At 31.9% G+C, this 24300-nt stretch overlaps 2 protein-coding genes across 4 annotated transcripts in view; both read left to right on the forward strand.

Annotated features, from left to right (window-relative positions):
• Nucleotides 1–24300, forward strand: part of LOC142234847 (protein alan shepard-like) — a 726065-nt gene that overhangs the window by 63528 nt on the left and 638237 nt on the right. The gene's annotated exons all lie outside the window — the stretch shown is intronic.
• On the forward strand, nucleotides 8410–8841 carry LOC142235755 (uncharacterized). Its single transcript, XM_075307014.1, has one exon. It carries the CDS (start codon nucleotides 8410–8412, stop codon nucleotides 8839–8841), a length of 432 nt encoding a protein of 143 aa, XP_075163129.1.

A 24300-nucleotide genomic window follows, 5' to 3' on the forward strand; every position in this document is an offset into this window, starting at 1 on the left:
ACGTTACGGTGAATGGCGATCGCTATCGTTCGATGCTAACAAACTTTTTGTTGCCAAAAATGGAAGAACTGAACTTGGTTGACATGTGGTTTCAACAAGATGGCGCTACATGCCACACAGCTCGCGATTCTATGGCCATTTTGAGGGAAAACTTCGGAGAACAATTCATCTCAAGAAATGGACCGGTAAGTTGGCCACCAAGATCATGCGATTTGACGCCTTTAGACTATTTTTTGTGGGGCTACGTCAAGTCTAAAGTCTACAGAAATAAGCCAGCAACTATTCCAGCTTTGGAAGACAACATTTCCGAAGAAATTCGGGCTATTCCGGCCGAAATGCTCGAAAAAGTTGCCCAAAATTGGACTTTCCGAATGGACCACCTAAGACGCAGCCGCGGTCAACATTTAAATGAAATTATCTTCAAAAAGTAAATGTCATGGACCAATCTAACGTTTCAAATAAAGAACCGATGAGATTTTGCAAATTTTATGCGTTTTTTTAAAAAAAAAAAGTTATCAAGCTCTTAACAAATCACCCTTTATATGACCGGTAACAGCCAAAAAATGCAAAAATTGGTCCATATAGGTCTACAGTTATATATAGCCTATCGCCAATCACACAATAATTGGTCTATATCGCCAAAACTAATCTACCAACATTTTATTTCTATAGAAGATTTTGTCACAATTTTATTAGTATAGAAAATTTTGTCAAAATTTTATTTCTGTAGAAAAATTTGTCAAAATTTTATTTCTATAGAAAATTTTGTCAAACTGAATTACATACGTATTTAATCGGCCTTTTTATACCCTCCACCATAGGAGGGGGTGGTGGGTCGTGGTGAAATTCTGAGTCGATCTGAGCATGTCCGTCCGTCCGTCTGTTGAAATCACGCTAACTTCCGAACGAAACAAGCTATCGACTTGAAACTTGGCACAAGTAGTTGTTATTGATGTAGGTCGGATGGTATTGCAAATGGGCCATATCGGTCTACTTTTGCGTATAGCCCCCATATAAACGGACCCCCAAATTTGGCTTGCGATTGCTCTAAGAGAAGCAAATTTCATCCGATCCGGCTGAAATTTAGTACATGGTGTTAATATATGGTCTCTAACAACCATGCAAAAATTGGTCCACATCGGTTCATAAATAAATATATATAGCCCCCATATAAACGGACCCCCAAACTTGGCTTGCGATTGCTCTAAGAGAAGCAAATTTCATCCGATCCGGCTGAAGTTTTGTACATGGTGTTAATATATGGTCTCTAACAACCATGCAAAAATTGGTCCACATCGGTTCATAAATATATATAGCCCCCATATAAACCGATCCCCAGATTTGGCTTGCGCAGCCTCAACGAGAAGCAAATTTCATCCGATCCGGCTGAAATTTGGTACATGGTCTTAGAATATGGCCTCTAATGACCATGCAAAAAGTGGTCCACATCGGTTCATAATTATATATAGCCCCCATATAAACCGATCCCCAGATTTGGCTTGCGGAGCCTCTTGGAGGAGCAAAATTCATCCGATACGGTTCAAATTCGGAACGTGGTGTTACTATATGGCCGCTAACAACCATGCAATAATTGGTCCACATCGATCTATAATTATATATAGCCCCCATATAAACCGATCCCCAGATTTGGCTTGCGGAGCCTCTAAGAGAAGCATATTTCATCCGGTCTGGCTGAAATTTGGTACATGGTGTTGGTATATGGTCTCTCACAACCATGCAAAAATTGGTCCACATCGGTTCATAATTATATATAGCCCCCATATAAACCGATCCCCAGATTTGGCTTGCGCAGCCTCAAAGAGAAGCAAACTTCATCCGATCCGGCTGAAATTTGGTACATGGTTTTGGTATATGGTCTCTAACTACCATGCAGAAAGTGGTCCACATCGGTTCATAATTATATATAGCCCCCATATAAAACTATCCCCCGATTTGGCTTGCGGGGCCTCGAAGTGAAGCGAATTCCATCCGATCCGGCTGAAATTTTGTACATGGTGTTAATATATGGTCTCTAACAACCATGCAAAAATTGGTCCACATCGGTCCACAATTATATAAAGCCCCCATATAAACCGATCCCCAGATTTGGCTGGCGGAGCCTCAAAGAGAAGCAAATTTTATCCGATCCGGCAAAAATTTGGTACATGGTGTTGGTATATGGTCTCTCACAACCATGCAAAAATTGGTCCACATCGGTCCATAATTATATATAACCCCAATATAAACCGATCCCCAGATTTGGCTTGCGGAGCCTCGAAGAGAAGCAAATTTCATCCGATCCGGCTGAAATTTGTTATATCGTCTTAGAATATGGCCTCTAATGACCTTGCAAAAATTGGTCCACATCGGTTCATAATTATATATAGGCCCCATATAAACCGATCCCCCGATTTGGCTTGCGGGGCCTCGAAGGGAAGCAAATTCCATTCGATAAGGCTGAAAATTGGTACATGGTGTTAATATATGGTCTCTAACACCCATGCAAAAATTGGTCCACATCGGTCCATAATTATATATAGCCCCAAATATAAACCGATCCCCCGATTTGGCTTGCGGAGCCTCTAAGAGAAGCAAATTTCATCCGATCCGGTTGAAATTTTGAACATGGTGTCAGCATATGATCTTCAACAACCATGCAATGATTGGTCCACATCGATCCATAATTATATATAGCCCCCATATAAACCGATCCCCAGATTTGGCTTGCGGAGCCTCTAAGAGAAGCATATTTCATCCGGTCTGGCTGAAATTTGGTACATGGTGTTGGTATATGGTCTCTAACAACCGTGCTAGAATTGGTCCATATCGGTCCATAATTATATATAGCCCCCATATAAACCGATCTCCAGATTGGACCTACGGAGCCTCTTGGAGGAGTAGAATTAATCCGATCCGGTTCAAATTTGGAACGTGGTGTTAGTATATGGCGGCTAACAACCATACGAAAATTGGTCCGTATCGGTCTATAGTTATACATAGCCGATCCCCAATCACACAAAAATTGGTCCATAATCATGGTTACCACTCGAACCAAAAATAATCTACCAAAATTTTATTTCTATAGAAAATTTTGTTAAAATTTTATTTCTATAGAAAATTTTGTCAACATTTTATTTCTACAGAAAATTTTGTCAAAATTTTATTTCTATAGAAAATTTTGTCAAAACTTTATTTCTATAGAAAATGTTGTCAAAACTTTATTTCTATAGAAAATGTTGTCAAAATTTTATTTCTATAGAAATTTTTTTTTTTTCAAAATTTTATTTCTATAGAAAATTTTGTTAACATTTTATTTCAATAGAAAATTTTGTTAAAATTTTATTTCAATAGAAAATTTTGTTAATTTAATATATACTACGTATGAACTTACTTACAATTTAGAAGACGGTGTTAGGAGGATTGAAGATACCTTGCCATCGGCAAGCGTTACCGCAATCCAAGTAATTCGATTGTGGATGGCAGTGTTTAGAAGAAGTTTCTACGCAATCCATGGTGGAGGGTACATAAGCTTCGGCCTGGACGAACTTACGGCCATATATACTTGTTGACTCTTTTTATTGTAAACCTATTATTTTTCGAGAGCTGGTATTCCTGCAACGAAGTACTTATTTTTCGACAGCTGGTATGCTTGCACCGAAGTACTTTCCTCCAATGCCATGCCCATGTAAAAGTATTACTGCAGATATATGCACGAAGAAGTTGTTACCTAATTTGTCGCAGGTATACTTGTACTCACATCTGGTAATAGGAGTTTTTGCTGGGCTAGAGCCAAAAATAATCTACCAAAATTTTATTTCTATAGAAAATTTTGTCAAAATGTTATTTCTATAGAAACTTTTGTCAAAATTTTATTTCTAGAGAAAATTTTGTTAAAATTTTATTCGGTTCATAATAAAAATTTCATCATTTTCAAAATTTTATTTCTATAGAAAATTTTGTCAAAATTTTATTTCTATAGAAAATTTTGTTCAAATTTTATTCGGTTCATAATCATGGTTGCCAGTCGAGCCACAAATAATCTACCAAGATTTTATTTCTATAGAAAATTTTGTCAAAAGTTTATTTCCAAAGGAAATTTTTTTAAAATTTTATTTCTGTAGAAATTTTTGTCAAAATTTTCTTTCTATAGAATATTTTGTCAAAATTTTTATTTCTATAGAAAATTTTGGGAAAATTTTATTTCTATAGAAATTTTGTTAAAATTTTATTTCTGTAGAAAATGTTGTCAAAATTTTATGTCTACTTTGTCAAACTGAATTATATACGTATTGGATCGATCTTTTTTGATTTAATATATACCACGTATGGACTTACATACAATTTAGAAGGTGATGTTAGAAGGTTTTAAGATACCTTGCAATCGGCAAGCGTTACCGCAACTTAAGTAATTCGATTGTGGATGGCAGTGTTTAGAAGAAGTTTCTACGCAATCCATGATGGAGGGTACATAAGCTTCGGCCTGGCCGAACTTACGGCCGTATATACTTGTTTGATTTAATATATACCACGTATGGACTAACTTACAACTGAGAAGCTGGTGTTAAGAAGTTTTAAGATACCTTGCCATCGGTAAGTGTTACCGCAAACCCAAGTAATTCGATTGTGGATGACAGTCTTTATTACAAGTTTCTATGCAATCCATGGTGGAGGGGAGGGTACATAAGATTCGGCCTGGCCGACATGCCGTCAGTGCAATTTGCACCAATTTACCGTATGGGAAGTATAACTAAAATCTTTACTAAAAATACAGTATGCACAGTCATAAGCATACTGTATTTTTTAGTAAAGATTTTGATTATACTTTCCATACGGGAAATTGGTGCAAATCGCCACGGACGGACCTATCACAGAACTGGTACCGATGATCCAGTTTGTCGCATAGTCATTATTCAATGATTTCCATAGTCGCTTGATATAGAAATCTTAATGGATCTATACATTTAGTCAAGTAGAATTACCATTCTGGTAATCGATTGTTCAACATATGTCAAAAGTTTTTCATTTTTGATGCGATTCGGATAACCAAAATGAAACAGAGTCCTAAGAGTTTGGCCGAGTCTGGCCTAAAATGTCCCTGGACGTGGCCTAAAGTTTGAATTTACCCCATCAATGACAAACCCATGTTAAAGTGACCAGTCCCTTCCATAAGTCTTGACGAGAACCAGGATCGGCCAATACACAACAGGGACTAGTCCTGTGCCGGTTCTGGAGTTGATCAATTTCCCGTAGGCTTACTTCTAAAAAAAATATTGTCGTGAAGCCAAAGATTTCATGTCCTTAAAATACGAATGCGAATTTTGTTTAGTATATAAGACACATTTCGCTGATATAAAGATTCTTTCCTTTCATTTTCAATGGGAATCTTTACATGAAAGAAACTTTTGTCTGACTAAAGTCAACTTGAAAATGTATTCAAAATTAATAAAATTGTCTTTAAATTTGTTGACTTTTTGTATCTTGACTGCAAAGCAGAAAAGCGTTAAAAAGTAGAAGATGAAGCCGAATACTTTATTTTAAAGACGTTTTTTACTTGAAACTTGCCATAATTGAAGTCTAAGTTTTTAAGAATAAACAAATAAATTAAAATTTGTGTCCTAAAATTAAATACGCAAAACTCAAATTTAGTAGAGAATCGTGTCTTAAAGGTATCCTAATTTCATTCCTCCGCTTCTTTGGCTCGGAATCAATACCAAAATCTACACTACTACCAAACACAAAAAACCTTGGAACCGGGTATGATTTGTTTTCAGTGAATTTAGATGTTTAAACTGAAATTTGTTTGTATGAGAATAGCTTTGTTTAAGCGAAATAAAATGGAGTTTAAGCGTCGTTTCATAACTGTTGATGAGACATGGATCCACCACTACACTCCAGAGACAAAAGAACAATCTAAACAATGGACTGATGCTGGAGGAAGTGCCCCAGTAAGGTTATGGCAACGGTTTTTTTGTAAGGTGTAAACCACTATTTTGAAGACCTTGCAAAATTTCAAGCAAATCTAAGCAAAACTTTGGCTTCTGCAGCAACACCAGATTTTGCCAATATTTTACATGGACCCAGAAGCGGAATTTACAGCTAAATTAAAATTGCATACCCCCGAGGTGACCAACTTTCAACGCCTACAGGTCAGCCGTGGACCCACTAGAGGAAAACATTTCAGCTTTCACACACAGAAAAAATTATGTTGCTATCTTTATCCGTTCAAAAGTTACATAATTATTTCCAAAAAAAGCGATTTAGAACCTCTGCGCTGCGATCAAAAAAATAGCAGTGCTGCACTTCAATAAAATTTCTTAAACCAAACACGCATATTTGTTTTGAATTTATACATTTATTTTTTTTTATTATATTCAATTGATGTGTGCATCTTTTTTGTCTTTAAGGTAGAAACAAATATATAGCGAATATTGAGAGAAGTTAAGAATTTAAGCGGCAAAAAAAAATAGCAATGGTATGAGAAATTCAAAATATTCATATATTCTTCTTAAGAAAATCACTTTTTATATAAATATATGTAAACATAATATGTTTGGGACATATATGTTAATATATTAGAACATATTATGTTTGGGACATAAAATGTTTGTAAATATAATATGCTTAGCTGCAAACTGCAAGTAAAATAATGGAAGTAACCAATTGGCGCCTTCAAAATATATCCACACAAAGAAAATGTTCTTTACTAAGGGGTAAAGAACAAGCGAATGTTGAAGGTTTGAGTGACTTAACATACAACCACTCAACGCGTAAAGTATGATTTCTTTACATTTTGGTCCTTCGAGCCGGATCGAGTTTTCCCCCACCCGTGGATCGGATCGGAGGTAAAATCGGCAAGGGTTGCAGAAAGGGAATTCACTCCCTAGATTGGAAATCCTGCACACTTGCGTTCATTAGGGAACCCCGGTCTGTGTGCAGGTAAATCTTAAAGTTCAACTGTTCTTTACTAAGGGTTAAAGAATAACAACTTATTGAAGGATTAGATTGCTAGGAAGCATCTAATAATGGAACCGAATATGGAAAGAAGATTGGTAATGAGATTCCAGTGGCAAGTGGAATTACTAGAAGCCAGAATGTCTGTGCTTAAATATGAATTGGGCCAGTATTCCAAAAATTTTTTGAGAAGACTAAAGTATGGTTTGGAAAGGCAATTCGAGAAATTGGCAGAGCTTGCGGAAAGTTTGAGGGATTTCGATTTGGATTCCGAAGAAGTGATTGACACTTTCGATCGCATAGAGGCACTATATGACTATCTTAGTGCAAAACATCCATAGAAGACTAAGCGCATTAGAGGCTAGAACGATGGCTACAATAAGGCAGGACTCGTATTCCAATGGAAGGAGCTCTGACACTGAACCTATCATTTGGCTCTATAGGAATAGATCCAAAGAGTCGCCGGAGGAACAACCTACACAAAGTACGATTAATGATACTGCTGTCACTCCACAGGAAATTACAACAGAAACGATAGTGATGCCGGAATTAGGCTCCATTTGAAGGAACCCTGATACTATTTGGGTCTATAGGAATAGATCAGATGAGTCATATTCGACTGCAAGAAGCCCTGATGTCAATCTTACTATGTGGGTCTATAGGGATAGATCCGAAGAGCCATCAAATGAAAAGCAAACGTCTACAAAAACAGAAGATAGTACTACTACTACTACTTCCACCGCAACTGATGGTACTGCTGCTGCGCAAGTCGAAAGAGCTGTCGATACTGAAGAGTCTGGTCCAGCCGCAACTGAAGAAGACATTGATAACCGCAAAAAGGCGTCAAATCATCTGAGATTCTGGGAGAATCTCTTAATGTTTCTGTTTGAACTTTACAGGAAGAAAATTTGGCATCTGACAGTCAAGATGACTTGGGAAGTAAAGGGAGGAACTGTTGTTGCTGAAAGAGCAACATATCCAAGATATTGGCGCAAGAGGTGTCCAGCAAAAAGGCAAGGCAGTCAATTACCCACTAAAAACGGTGAAGAAGTTTCGTGGAATAGATCCGAGAAAAGAAGACTATCATTCACCGCCGGAGTGCAACGAGGTGCAGAGTTGGTGCGTTCTATGGTAGCGATTATCTTCAAGGAACAGTTCGCTAATGATGGGTGCAGTTTGCACAACGAAGAAATTAAAAGAAGGAAGACAATGCTGCTTTGGCGAAGGAAGAAGAAAGCCCCGAAAGAGCCAGACCGGTCACATATTTGACGTGCTACGCTATAAGAATTTAGCGTTAAGTATAATTAGTTTTTAAAAAATTATATATTCTGATAAGGTTAAGTGGAATATGATATGGTATAATTGTTTGTCAAACGTAATAGCAAAGAGTTTCTTAATCCGTACACCAGAAAGTCACTATATACTGCTTTGGTTAGATCTAAGCTTGATTATGCCAACATGATTTGGAATCCAATCTACAAAGTACATACTGATCGCGTTGAAAAACTACAAAAGAAATTTATTAAATTTGCTTTGGCCCCTATTGCTTTTGTTGATCCTCTACCTTCTTATGAAGATAGATGTAGATTGATTCATTTAGAAACATTAAGCAATCATAGATCCAAATGTTCTATTAAATGTATCTATAAGATCGTAAATGGAGTTATAGATTGCCCATTGCTTCTTGAAACAATTGGCTTTAATTTACCAGTGCGATGTTTGCGTCAATTTGAGTTCTTTAGTATACCTTTACATAGAAGTAACTATGCCAATCATGAACCAATCTTAAGAGCACTTAAAGAGTTTAATAAATTGAGTAGCTTGCATGATTTGGACTTTGCAATGTCCTTAAATAAGTTTAACTCGACTTTAGATTTAATTTACTTTTAATTCTGCTAGTCTGTAAGGATTGTAATCCATAGACTTAAATAAATAAATAAATAATTTCATGTGAATGTGACCGCCCGCAGAATGTTTAGATTTATAAACATGCACTATCTTCGATATGTGTATGTAGAATAGATTTATGGTATAATAAAATGAAAATGCATTACATGTGTAACCGTAGCTGATAACGCAACAATGTGCTGCACATGCGTGGCCATACAATCTTATCTAAGGGGTAACAAATACAAGATAGTGTTGTATAAGTATTTGTTTATCTTTACTTTTTAAGAATATTTAGATTGTAGCTAGCTTAAGATTTAGTATATAAGGTTGAACATTTTGTTCAATAAATTAGTAACTTACAACCACTCAAACGTGTAAGAAGTTATTTTTATTTCTTTACACCCATGTGTTTCTGCTTTCGTTTCATAGGTTTCTTACCATTTTCGTAGAACACTCAAGAAAATTTTGAATTTCCTTATATGTTTTGCTTTCCTTTACAAGCTTTTTTATAAAATTTCTCTTTTCAGCTGAACAATGGTTTCCTCGCCCCCACTAATAAAATAAAATAGGTTATTTTATTATTTCGAAATATTAAAATAACATAGTAATAATTCATTACTATTTAAAACAAAAAATCCAGAAAATTCGATGTTGTTAGATTTATCCAAACTTTATGTTAGCGCTGCTATTATTGTGACCGATTAGAATCGAACGCTTTTCTTATGTGGACACTGTAATTACAACAACTGCAACAACAAATCCATATTGCTACTCAAACAAGATTTGCTGTCAATAATACTAACGGTACATACAGTAATGGCAATTAAAATATGTACTGTAAGAAAAATAATCACTACAATGTACGAACGTATTGAGCACTGCTATTATTTTGACCGCAACTGTATATGGCGTATATTAAATTCTATTCGATTTAACTAAATTCAGGTAATTGTGATTATAGCGAATTATATATGTAGCGCTTTTCCAGCATTCTTACTTCCTAATATTAGTGGGCTAAGCCCGTGTACTGTTAACCTTTTCTCTACGAAGATTGTCTTGTTTCATACACAACGCATAAAGAAATTTGTTGCCAAGTGGTTTTTGCGTTTAACGTTTAACTTTTCATATTTTATCCCCAGTATTGAGAGAATATTTTTTTTATATAGTACAGTAGTGCAGTAAAAAAGCAACAACGAAACACCAAAAATGATAAACAATAACAATAAAGCCAGAAATAAACACACACACATACACAATCATGTCGACATATGTATATTACTTACATACACATGTATATTATACATGATACAACTATACTTAGTGAATAGTAATAGTCAAGTGTTTAAACGCATGTGTCAGTGTGTGTGTGTGTGCTGTATGAAATTGTATTGGTAGTGTGTTGGCACATAGTCCATAAATACTTACATGTGGGCTGTTCACACAGATTTCTAGACGCCACAAAGACCATAAAATATGCTCCCATACAAATATTATCCTTTCACACTGTCTCACTAGCCGCTTAGTCAATGTGTGTGTGTGTGTTTGTCTGTGTGTTTGAGTATCGAAATGCTGTCGACAATTTCTCTTACGTCTTAGTCTGTTACTCTTCACTATACAATGGGAGGTATAAAAGGCTCTCCTTTCCATTTGTAACGCATACAGTGTGGCTGACATGTATTGCAATCAACTACAGGTTGTTGTGCTTTTTAAACCACACGTCTGACAGCTGACAGATTTATTCCTGTGATAGTCCATTGTATTGTTTACAAGCCTACAAAAGCATTTTGTTCTATTGCATTCAGAAGTAATATTATTCGTGATGGAATTCAAGCGTGATATCGCTCTCTTTGACGTCTGTAAACACATATATGTTTCTATGTTCCAAACATATTATTATAGTTTATGAACGTTATATGCTTGCACTTAATAATAATTTGCTAAAAGTTTTAGTTCCAAATAAATAGTTTTTACACCGATACATATGAAAAATAGTCTTTTTTCGTCCGTGTGGAAAGAGCCAAGAATTTGTTTCGCCGGCACGAAAGTGACCAGTTACTGAATTTGGATTTCTCCTAATTGAGCAGTTTGTGAATAAACAAAATGTTGCAGTTTTCCTGCCAAAGAATTCAGCTGAAAACTTCGATTGACCACTAGAACTCAAGCGTCGCCGGTGTGGGCCGCTGTAACAGCCGATGGCCGATTGCCATTTGTATTTATCGACAATGGGGTACAAAAATGCAGACAAACATTTCGGGCGAGAACCACGGACATTCCAACAGGAGTGAGCACTATCGCACTCGGCACGCATCAAACAAGAATGGCTTAAAAATTTCCACCGCAAAATGATCACTAATATCTCTCGATATCGATCAGTTGGACTTTTGTGCTTGGGGCATATTGGAGAGAAAGGATGGTGGCACTAGGTTAGGTTAGATTTGGGGGCATCCCGATATTTCAGGCTCACTTAGATTATTCAGTCCATTGTGATACCAAAGTAGTGAACTTCTCTCTTATCACTGAATGCTGCCCGACAGCTCAATGACAAGGGACTTCCTTTTTATATCCGAGTCCGAACGGCGTTTAACATAGCTGTGAATCCACTTAAAGAAGCTTGGAAACACTCACCAGCAGAGAGGCGATAACCCACCGCTGAAAAACTTTTTGGTGTTCGGTCGAAGCTGGAATCGAAACAATGACCGTTTGTATGCAAGGCGGGCATGCTAACCATCTTAAAAACGCCATGTACAAAATGAAATCAAAATCGATTTGTAATGGCAATCGGAATCTTGCGAACAAATATTTTCCAATCAAAGGCTTAATTTAGTTTTAAAAAATATTCAATTAAATATTTAATTGATTCAACAAATTTTTTAATTGAAACAAAAATCAATTACAAAAATTAATAGTATTAATAAATTTTTTAATTGATTTTCAATTAATTTTCTAATTGATACCATCATTTCGGTGATTGAAGACATTTCAATTAAAAAATTAATTGGGTCAATTAATTTCGTGATTGAAGACAAAAAATATTTTTTTTTTGTGTAAGTCGATCGGTATATATATATTTTGGGTTCTAAAACAGAGAATGTAGCGTCCAAGTCGCGCTGCCAACCAGTTTTTGCCAGTCGAAGACGCCACCGATTACGTCAGTTATTTCGACTTAAACTTAGCAGCCAATTTCTTTATATCAGAAGATTTCTATAACAAATTTTTGAACCCTCCAACCATAACCAAAGTTAGCAAAAATCTCACTCAGCAACAGTGAATGAAACCGACCAATTTTTGTTGGCGGTGGCTGACGATACATTTTTACTCCCGGCGGCGGCGAAGGCTTGTCGGCTAAGCCTATATTAATTTGTTTATTCGACGGCGGATAGATATCCATTATAAAACTAATTTGAAGTTATCCGAATCGTAATGAGATTAGTTGTACAACCAATCATACAATTATGTTTACATTTATTTAAAATTTTCTGTGATAATTTTCTGCAAAATTATTATAGCAATTTGATCATTTTCGATCAGTATCGATGGTGGATGGAAAGTTCAAAATTTTGGCAAAAAATACAACAATTGTTAATAATTTTTGCTGACTTAAATCAATATATTTGATTGATTGGCGGCTAAAGTTCCCCGTCGGCTGGCAAAAACTGGTCGGCGGCGGCTAAAATGCCCAGCAAAACAAGCGTCTCCAAAAAAGTAATGAAAATGTTCGTTTTGGATCTGGAAGTGACGCAGAAGCGATGAATTTAACATGGGCTTGTCATAGGACGGAAGTCCTCCATTTCAACAGCCGTTGCACTGAGTTTGCATCACTTCTTTAGGTGTGATCCGAATTCAATGTGTTTGATACAAATTAAAAAATTCTGCGATATTTTGTCAAATAAATAATTTTTATAATTTTTTATAATTTTAGCGTTAGAATGCACGCTTAAACGGAAACGTTTGACCTCAAATATGTTCACAAATTCACAATTTTTTCCGATTAGATTTAGCATTTTTTTCGACAAAATTTAAATGTTTTGTACCATTTTATGAATTCTTACTCTGTGTTTAACCTATTTGAAACAAAAAAAGTTACCCATTAAAAGTATGAAAAAAAACAAGTTATAAAAATTGAATTAAAAGAACTTCCTGGGTAGTTAAAATAAAGAACATCATTGGGAGTTCATCTTCTGGAAGTGCTTTTAAAGTTGTGCCTTTGGTTCTTCCAAATTTTTTTGCTCGGTGTAAATATGATTGAACGATTGTTTGCACAATTGATTTCATAACCATTCGGGTAACCTCAATTTTATAATGGATAATTTCCCGCCGCTTAACAGCCAATTTATGTCGGCCGCCGCCGGTGGTAAAAATTTTATATTAGCCTCCGTCGACAAAAATAAATCAGCTTCATTCTCTGGCCTAAAATCAATATTTCTTGTAGGCATATTTTCTTGAAGATCTGTGGCCACTATGTGCTTGAGGATATACCAAAAAAAAAACGGAAGGAGTCTGGGTAAGATATTTAAGCTTCGGCTTGACCCTACTAAGTGCCGTACTTAATTGTTATTATACCCTCCACCATAGGGTGGGGGTATATTAACTTTGTCATTCCGTTTGTAGCACATCGAAATATTGCTCTAAGACCCCATAAAGTATATATAATCTGGGTCATGGTGAAATTCTCAGTCGATCTAAGCATGTCCGCCCGTCCGTCCGTCTGTTGAAATCACGCTAACAACACAAGCTATCGACTTGAAACTTGGCACAAGTAGTTGTTATTAATGTAGGTCGGATGGTATTGCAAATGGGGCATATCGGACCACTTTTATGTATAGCCCCCATATAAACCGACGTTCAGATTTGGCTTGCGGAGCCTCTTGGAGAAGCAAAATTCATCCGATCCGGATGAAATTCGGTACATGATGTTAGTATATGGTCTCTAACAACCATGCAAAAATTGGTCCAAACCGGTCCATAATTATAGCCCCCATATAAACCGATCCACAGAATTGGCTTGCGGAGCCTCTAAGAGAAGCACATTTCAACCGATCCCGCTGAAATTTGGTACATGGTGTTAGTATATGGTCTCTAACAACCATGCAAAAATTGGTCCACATCGGTCCATAATTATATATAACCCCCATTTAAACCGATCCCCCGATTTGACTTGCGGAAACTCAAAAAGAAGCAAATTTCATCCGATAGGCTGAAATTTGGTACATGGTGTTAGTATATTTTCTCTAACAACCATGCGAAACTTGGTCCATAGCGGTCTTAATTATATATAACCCCCATTTAAACCGAGCCCCAGATTTGACTTCAGGAGCCTCTTGGAGGAGCAACATTCATCCGATCCGGTTGAAATTAGGTATGTGGTGAAATTTGGTACATTGCGCTAGTATATGGCCGCTAACAACCATGCCAAAATTGGCATTGTCTATAGAAAATTTGCCAAAATTTTATTACTATAGAAAATTTTGTCAAAATTTTATTACTATAGAAAATTTTGTCAAAATTTTATTACTATAGAAAATTTTGTCAAAATGTTATTACTATACAAAATTTTTCAAGATTTTATTTTTATACAAAATTTTGTCAAAATTTTATTTCTATAGAAAATTTTGCCCAAATTTTATTTCTATGGAAAATTTCGTCAAGCTGAGTTATATACGTATTTAATCGGTCTCTTTGTTTAATATATACCCCGTATGGACTAACTTACAATTAAGAAGACGGTGTTAAAAAGTTTTAAGATACCTTGTCATCGGCAAGTTTTACCGCAACCCAAGTAATTCGATTGTGGATGGCAGTCTTTACTTCCAGTTTCTATGCAATCCATGGTGGAGGGTACATAAGATTCGGCCTGGCCGAACTTACGGCCGTATATACATGTTATTATTATTTTTTTTTTATAGTATGTTCGGACGACAGACTGCTAAAAAGGGCAAATATTACTTGAAAAATCGAGAGCAAAGTTACTTTAAATTGAATTCTTGGCATATAAGTGTGGCTGCGTGTATGAGTGTGTATGCGTGTATGACAATATGAGTGTATATGCGTGTGCCAAAGTATTTATTTCGTTAGGGATCATACAATCTAAATTTATGAGTTTTTATGGGTGTGTGCGTGTGGGTATTGCCTAAAGCAATCGTTAAGATAAAATGAAGGATAAGTTGTGGCATGACTTGGACGCATATACACTTCCCACTTGGAAAACTACTATCTAAGAATGTAATAAAACAATGAAGCGTTTATTGAAAGTAATAATTTGTGTTTAAGCGTTTCCACTTGAAGTGATATCAAACTTGATTTTTGGTAATTTCGAAAAATAAGATTTTTGTTTTATTTGCTTTGGGGTCTTCCAGGCTTCCTTGATTTTTGTTTATCATGGAGAGGAACACGGGAGGAGGATAAAGAAACTTTTTAATAATCATCACTGAAAACAGCAATGTATTTTGGGAACTAAACTAAAATTTTGGTGTCCATAAATAATTATATGAGACCACAAGTATTGGGTAGTTTTATAATGTGTTTCTGGAAATGTACTCCCTGAAGACATGGTCGCCACCGTTGGTAGAATTCTACCAAAAATGGCAGATTTTTTCTGTTTGGTAGGTTGGTAGAATTCTTGATGTTTTGGTAGATTTTGCGAAAAATTCCTCTCCTTAAAATCTCTATAGAAATAAAATGTTGGACAAGGCTTCTATAAAAATAAAATTTTGAGAAAATTTTCTATGGAAATAAAATTTTGAGAAAATTTTCTATGGAAATAAAATTTTGAGAAAATTTTCTATGGAAATAAAATTTTGAGAAAATTTTCTATAGAAATAAAAATTTGACAAAATTTTCTACAGAAATAAAATTTTGAAAACATTTTCTATAGAAATAAAATTTTGAAAAAATTTTCTATAAAAATAAAGTTTTGATAAAATTTTCTGTAGACATACAATGTTGACAAAGTTTTCTATAGAAATAAAATTTTGGCAAAATTTTTTACAGAAATAAAATTTTGACGAAATTTTTTATGGAAATAAAATTTTGACAAAATTTTCTATGGAAATAAAATTTTGACAAAATTTTCTATGGAAATAAAATTTTGACAAAATTTTCTATGGAAATAAAATTTTGACAAAATTTTCTATAGAAATAAAATTTTGACAAAATTTTCTATAGAAATAAAATTTTGAGAAAATTTTCTCTAGAAATAAAAATTTGACGAAATTTTCTATAGAAACAAAATTTTGAGAAAATTTTCTATAGAAATAAAAATTTGACGAAATTATCTATAGAAATAAAATTTTGAGAAAATTTTCTATAGAAATAAAAATTTGAGAAAATTTTCTATAGAAATAAAATTTTTAAAAAAATTCTATAGAAATAAAATTTTGATAAAATTTTCTATAGAAATAAAATGTTGATAAAATTTTCTATATAAATAACATGTTGACAACATTTTCTATAGAAATAAAATGTTAATAAAATTTTCTACATAAATAAAATGTTGACAAAGTTTTCTATAGTAATAAATTTTGAAAAAATTTTCTATAGAAATAAAATTTTGAGAAAATTTTCTATAGAAATAAAATTTTGAGAAAAATTTTTATAGAAATTTTGAGAGAATTGTCTATAGAAATAAAATTGTGGAAAAAAAATTCTATAGAAGTAAAATTGTGAGAACAATTTCTATAGAAATACAATTTTGAGAAAATTTTCTATAGAAATAAAATGGTGAGAAAATTTTCTATAGAAATTGAATTTTGAGAAAATTTTCTATAGAAATAAAATAAATAAATAAAATTTTGAAAAAATTTTCTATAGAAATAAAAGTTTGAGAAAATTTTTTATAGAAATAAAATTTTGTAAGAATTGTCTATAGAAATAAAATTGTGAAAAAAATTTCTATAGAAGTAGAATTGTGAGAAAAAATTCTATAGAAATAAAATTTTGAAAAAATTTTCTATAGAAATAAAATTTTGAGAAAACTTTCTATAGAAATAAAAAATTGACAAAATTTTCTATAGAAATAAAGTTTTGAGAAAATTTTCTATAGCAATAAAAATGTGAGAAAATTTGCTATAGAGCAAAAGTTTTGAGAAAATTTTGTGTAGAAATAAAATTTTGACAAAATTTTCTATAGAAATAAAAATTAGAGAAAATTTTCTATAGAAAAAAAAATTTGAGAAAATTTTCTATAGAAATAAAAATTTGAGAAAATTTTCTATAGAAATAAAATTTTAAACAATTTCTATAGAAATAAAATTTTGATAAAATTTTCTATAGAAATAAAATTTTTAAACAATTTCTATAGAAATAAAATTTTGATAAAATTTTCTATAGAAATAAAATGTTGATAAAATTTTCTATAGAAAATTTCTAAAATTTTTTTCTATATTGTAACTATAGAAATAAAATTTTGAACATTTTTACAGAGATAAAATTTTAGAAAATTTTCTATAGATAATTTAATTTTTGAGAAAATTTTCTATAGAAATAAAATTTTGAAAAAATTTTCTATTGTAATAAAATTTTGAAAAAACTGTCTATAGAAATAAAATTTTTGAACATTTTCTACAGAGATAAAATTTTAGAAAATTTTCTATAGAAGTAAAATTTTGAGAAAATTGTCTATAGAAATCAAATGTTTTGAAAAATTTTTTAAGAATTAGAATTTTGAGAAAATTTTTTATAGAAATAAATTTTGAGAAAATTTTCTATAGAAATAAAAGTTTGAGAAAATTTTTTATAGAAATCGAATTTCGAGAAAATTTTCTATAGAAATAAAATTTTGAGAATAGATAAATAAATAAAATGTTGACAAAGTTTTCTATAGTAATAAGATTTAAAAAAAAAATATTTATAGAAATAAAATTTTGAGAGAATTGTCTATAGAAATAAAATTGTGAAAAAATTCTATTGAAGTAAAATTGTGAGAAAAACTTCTATGGAAATAAAATTTTAAAAAAATTTTCTATACAAATAAAATTTTGAGAAAATTTTGTATAGAAATAAATTTTTGACAAAAATTTTTAGAGAATTAAAATTTTGAGAAAATTTTCTATTGAACTAAAATTTTGAGAAAGTTTTTTATAGAAATAAATTTTTAAGAAAATTTTCTATAGAAATATAACTTTGAATTTTCTATAGAAATATAACTTTTGAGAAAAATTTCTATAGAAATAAAATTTTCAGAAAATTTTCTATAGAAATAAAATTTTGAGAAATTTTTCTATACGAATAAACTTAAGAAAATTTTCTATAGAAATAAAATTTTGAGAAAATTTTCTATAGAAATAAAATTTTTAGAAAATTTTCTATAGAAATAAAATTTTGAGAAAATTTTCTATATTTAGAAATACAATTTTGAGAAAATTTTCTATAGAAATAAAATGGTGAGAAAATTTTCTATAGAAATAGAATTTTGAGAAAATTTTCTATAGAAATAAAATAAATAAATAAAATTTTGAAAAAATTTTCTATAGAAATAAAATTTTGAGAAAATTTTCTACAGAAATAAAATTTTGAGAAAATTTTTTATAGAAATAAAATTTTGTAAGAATTGTCTATAGAAATAAAATTGTGAAAAAAATTTCTATAGAAGTAGAATTGTGAGAAAAAATTCTATAGAAATAAAATTTTGAAAAAATTTTCTATAGAAATACAATTTTGAGAAAACTTTCTATAGAAATAAAAAATTTACAAAATTTTCTATAGAAATAAAATTTTGAGAAAATTTTCTATAGCAATAAAAATGTGAGAAAATTTGCTATAGAGCAAAAGTTTTGAGAAAATTTTGTGTAGAAATAAAATTTTGACAAAATTTTCTATAGAAATAAAAATTAGAGAAAATTTTCTATAGAAATAAAAATTTGAGAAAATTTTCTATAGAAATAAAAATTTGAGAAAATTTTCTATAGAAATAAAATTTTTAAACAATTTCTATAGAAATAAAATTTTGATAAAATTTTCTATAGAAATAAAATGTTGATAAAATTTTCTATAGAAATAAAATGTTCATAAAATTTTCTATATACTCGTAAATAAAATGTTAACAAAGTTTTCTATAGAAATAAATTTTTGAGAAAATTTTCTATAGAAATAAAATTTTGAAAAAATTTTCTATTGTAATAAAATTTTGAAAAAACTGTCTATAGAAATAAAATTTTTGAACATTTTCTACAGAGATAAAATTTTAGAAAATTTTCTATAGAAGTAAAATTTTGAGAAAATTGTCTATAGAAATCAAATGTTTTGAAATTTTTTTTAAGAATTAGAATTTTGAGAAAATTTTTTATAGAAATAAATTTTGAGAAAATTTTCTATAGAAATAAAAGTTTGAGAAATAGAATTTTGAGAATAGATAAATAAATAAAATGTTGACAAAGTTTTCTATAGTAATAAAATTTAAAAAAAATATTTATAGAAATAAAATTTTGAGAGAATTGTCTATAGAAATAAAATTGTGAAAAATTCTATTGAAGTAAAATTGTGAGAAAAACTTCTATGGAAATAAAATTTTAAAAAAAATTTCTATACAAATAAAATGTTGAGAAAATTTTCTATAGAAATAAATTTTTGACAAAAATTTTTAGAGAATTAAAATTTTGAGAAAATTTTCTATTGAACTAAAATTTTGTGAAAGTTTTTTATAGAAATAAATTTTTAAAAAAATTTTCGATAGAAATATAACTTTGAATTTTCTATAGAAATATAACTTTTGAGAAAAATTTCTATAGAAATAAAATTTTCAGAAAATTTTCTATAGAAATAAAATTTTGAGAAAATTTTCTATACGAATAAACTTAAGAAAATTTTCTATAGAAATAAAATTTTGAGAAAATTTTCTATAGAAATAAAATTTTGAGAAAATTTTCTATAGAAATAAAATTTTTAGAAAATTTTCAATAGAAATAAAATTTTGAGAAAATTTTCTATACAAATAAACTTTTAAGAAAATTTTCTATAGAAATAAAATTTTGAAAATATTTGTTTAGTACATTTGTGGTAAAATTTTCTTCAAATTTTGGTAGATTATTTTTGGCACGAGTGGTAACCGTACCTGAAGGCGAAGACCTCTCTGAAAACTTATCAATTTTCGTGTTACGCTCTCAAACTAATGAAATGCTAATGAAACTGTATCCATCGCATAACTTCATTCCGGCATGTATGAACGGCACGGAGTGTAAACAATATAATTTTTGTGACTCGAAATAGGCCATGTTTCTTACCCACAAAGCAGGATTTACGGGAAATTTGGGAACAGCCGGTACGAAGGCAATAAAGGGAAGGTATTTTGCACCACATCGTTACTGGTGATGAAAAGTGTATACACTATGACAATCCTCAATGAAAAAATCATATGATTACCTCGGTCATGCCGCAAAATCGATGTCAAAGCCGAATATACATGGAAAGAATTTATTTTTTATGCTGTGTATTTCTTGGGACCAGTTGGGTGTGTGGTGTACTATGAGCTGGTGTACCCGAGTGTAAGGATTGCACGAGCTTTTTTTCGAAATCAATTGATGCGTTTGAGCCAAGCATTGTGTGATAAATGACCATAATATTTGGAAAGTTACGACAAGGTGATTTTGCATCATGATTTTTGGAGTAGCAAGGGGGAACTGGGGGTCTATGCCCCCTTAGAAAAATTCTAGCCCCCCCCTAGAATATATATCGTTAAAATTTTGTTTACCCTATACCTTTTAATTCGAACATTACTATTATGTATATAACTCTATATAAGCGAATGCCTTTAAAAAATCTTGAATTTTTAAAGGACGGGCGAAACAAAAACTAAAATTTGGGATATGTGAGTTCGAATCGAAATAATATTCAGCTATGTAAACCTGAGAGATAAATATACATGGGGAATACATTAAATGTTATCCGGCGAGAACCAATAAATTTCTATTCGTGTTTCTGAGAAGCGAAATTTTAGACCAATGCAGTCTTCATGTTTTGTTATAATCATTCTTTGAAAGTACATTGAGGGTAAACGGGTACCAAAAACAGCGATCATACAAAAGAGTGCTGATATAATCTGTTTAGCCATGTATCTTTCTGGCTCAAAAATTTGAAGAAAATCTAGAACAACCTTCCTCTCATTTAATTTAATTTATTTTAAAGAAAATAAACTTTTAGAATTGGTACTTTGGATCACTCCCTTTTCAAGGTATAATAAAATGTGCCAAATATATGTATATATATATAGCCTTAATTTAATTTTTTAAAAGGGCCTCATGCCGAAATAAGAAATAAATGAACAAAACTATAAATTTTTAAAATTATTTTTTCTGCTTTTACTGATTCATTTTTGATTTTAACTGCTAAGCCCGAACTAAGTACACACAAACATTTTTTTTCTGATTCAATCATGAAATTATTTGATCCAATTAATTTTTTGATTGAAATGTCTTCAGTCACAGAGATGATCAATTAAATTTAATTTAATTTAGATTATTTTTAGAAAATTTTAACTAAACAGTATTACAAACCCGACATCACGCCGATATCACAAGTAAATATATTTCGACAAATTCAAGAAAATTTGTTAGACATAATTAACTTTATTCACTTGTTTAAGAAAATTTTGTAGTTTGAAGGAAAAAATTGGAGTTCAAAATTGCAAGAACATCTTTAGTGCCATATGAAGCTCAAGATGGGCGCATTTGTAGTAAAAGTTACATACACACAGAGAAGGAATATGATCACCTCAAACATGTTTTAAGAGCAAAATGTTATTTTTGTATGGTGACCATGTAACATGTTGTCACTAAATTGTTATTTTCTCGTCAAATATAACCCGCTTGCCGAAATCAGATACATGATTTCCGATAAAATAACATGGTTGCGAAAACCATGTTACATGGTCACCACCCAAAAATAACATTTTGCTCTTAAAACATGTTTGAGGTGATCATATTCCTTCTCTGGGTGTATTTAAAAATTTTCTGAGAAGTACGAATGTAGTAAATCTTCATTTGTGTATAATTTTTTCCGGTTTTTTAGTTCATTTAAGTAAATTATGCAAACAATTATATTAGAGTAAAGGAATCTTTCTTCAAACATAATAATTGCATGAACTAAATTAAGTTAAATTGGCTTCAGTGGAATAGAGAGTTCGCTTTTTTTATGAGTGTAACTTTATCTATTTGTTGACTTTTTGTATCTTGACCACACACAGCTAAAAATTGTTCACAAATATGAGTTGTTAACACGTTTTAAAGACACAGATGGCACATGAAGAAAAATAAATAAAACAAAAAATTAAACTTCACTCAAAAAACAGTGAACCAACCAGGAAGGAAAATTTGGTTGGTTAATTTTCGAAAAATTTTATTAATTATAGAAAATTTTATCTCAACTGTATTACAAACGCAGATGTCACGCCAATTTCATAAAAATAAGCAAAATATTTTTTTTTGACACATTCAAGAATATTTATATAATATAATGAATGATATGGTGAATGTGTTAGGTGAAAGTGCTCCTTCATATGCAACAGTAAAAAATTGCGTTGCTGAATTTAAACGTGGTCGTACAAGCATTGAAGATGAACCACGTAGTGGACGTCCAAAAACAGCAACAACAACAGAAATTGTAGCCAAAGTGCATGATATGGTATTAAATGTTCGACAAATAAAAGTGCTTGAAATTGCTAATATCATAGGCATCTCAAATGATCGAGTCCATTTAATTTTGCATGAAGAACTACCGATGAAAAAGCTTTCTGCAAGATGGGTGCCGCATTTATTAACAGTCGATCAAAAACGCATACGAATGAACATTTCTCAAGCTTGTTTGGATCGTTTCAAGCGAAATAAAATGGATTTTAAGCGTCATTTCATAACTATTGATGAGACATGGATCCACCACTATACTCCAGAGCAAAAGAACAATACAAACAATGGACTGAAGTAAGGTTATGGCATCGGGTTTTTGGGACATCAAAGGTATTTTATTGATTGACTATCTGCAAAAGGGTAAAACAATAAAGCCAGGACGAGAAAAACGTCCTGGCTTACAACACAAAAAAAAATAATTTTTCATCAAGGCAACGCACCAGCGCACCTTATTCTCCTGATTTAGCTCCCAAATCTAAAAAAATTCCTTGCTGGTAAGCGTTTTTCCTCAAATGAAGATGCAATTACAGTTGTAAACCACTATTTTGAAGACCTTGAGGAAAACTATTTTAAACAAGGGATAGAATTGCTAGAAAAGCGTTGGACTAAGTGTATTGAAGATTCAGGAGATTATATTGAAAAATAAAAATATTTTTGAAAAACTAACTATTCTCTTTCATTGATAGGCTAAGAAGTTTCCGAACCACCCTCGTAGAACCCTATTGATTTTGGAAAAAATAGGTTCAGATTTAGATATAGCTCCCATATATATCTTTCGCCCTATCTGCACTTATGTGGACCCAGAAGCCAGAGTTTTACCCTGACTTGCTTGAAAGTTTGCACAAACATAACACTTGGTCGGTTGAAATCGGTTCTGATTTAGATATAGCTCCCATATATATTTTTCGCCCGATGTGGACTTATATGGCCCCATAAGCAAGAATTTTACCCTAATTTGCTTAAAATTTTGCACAAGAAGAACAATTAGTACTATAGTCAAGTGTGCCAAATTTGGTTGAAATCGGTTCAGATTTAGATATAGCTCCCATTATAGCTTTCGCCCAATTTATACTCATATGACCACAGAGGCCAATTTTTTACTCCGATTTAGTTGAAATTTTGCACAGGGAGTAGAATTAGCATTGTAGCTATGCGTGTCAAATTTGGTTGAAATCGGTTCAGATTTAGATATAGCTCCCATATATATGGTTAGGTTAGGTGGCAGCCCGATGTATCAGGCTCACTTAGACTATTCAGTCCATTGTGATACCACATTGGTGAACTTCTCTCTTATCACTGAGTGCTGCCCGGTTCCATGTTAAGCTCAATGACAAGGGACCTCCTTTTTATAGCCTAGTCCGAACGGCGTTCCACATTGCAGTGAAACCACTTAGAGAAGCTTTGAAACCCTCAGAAATGTCACCAGCATTACTGAGGTGGGATAATCCACCGCTGAAAAATTTTTTGGTGTTCGGTCGAAGCAGGAATCGAACCCACGACCTTGTGTATGCAAGGCGGGCATGCTAACCATTGCACCACGGTGGCTATGTTCTTCTGATTTCGACAAGAATGGTCAAAATACCAACATTTTCCTTGTAAAATCGCCACTGCTTATTTTCCTAAACTTCTAATACATGTATATCGAGCGATAAATCATAAATAAACTTGCGAAGTGTCCCTTAAATTGCTTCAGGCTTAAATGTTTCCCATATTTTTTTTTACTAACATTGTGTTCCGCCCTAGTGCATTAGCGTACTTAAATTTTGAGTCTATAGATTTTGTAGAAGTCCATCAAATTCTGTCCAGATCGAGTGATATTTAAATGTAAGTATTTGATACAAACCTTTAT

This window comes from Haematobia irritans, chromosome 4, assembly GCF_050003625.1.
Source record: "Haematobia irritans isolate KBUSLIRL chromosome 4, ASM5000362v1, whole genome shotgun sequence".
Taxonomy (NCBI): Eukaryota; Metazoa; Arthropoda; class Insecta; order Diptera; family Muscidae; genus Haematobia; species Haematobia irritans.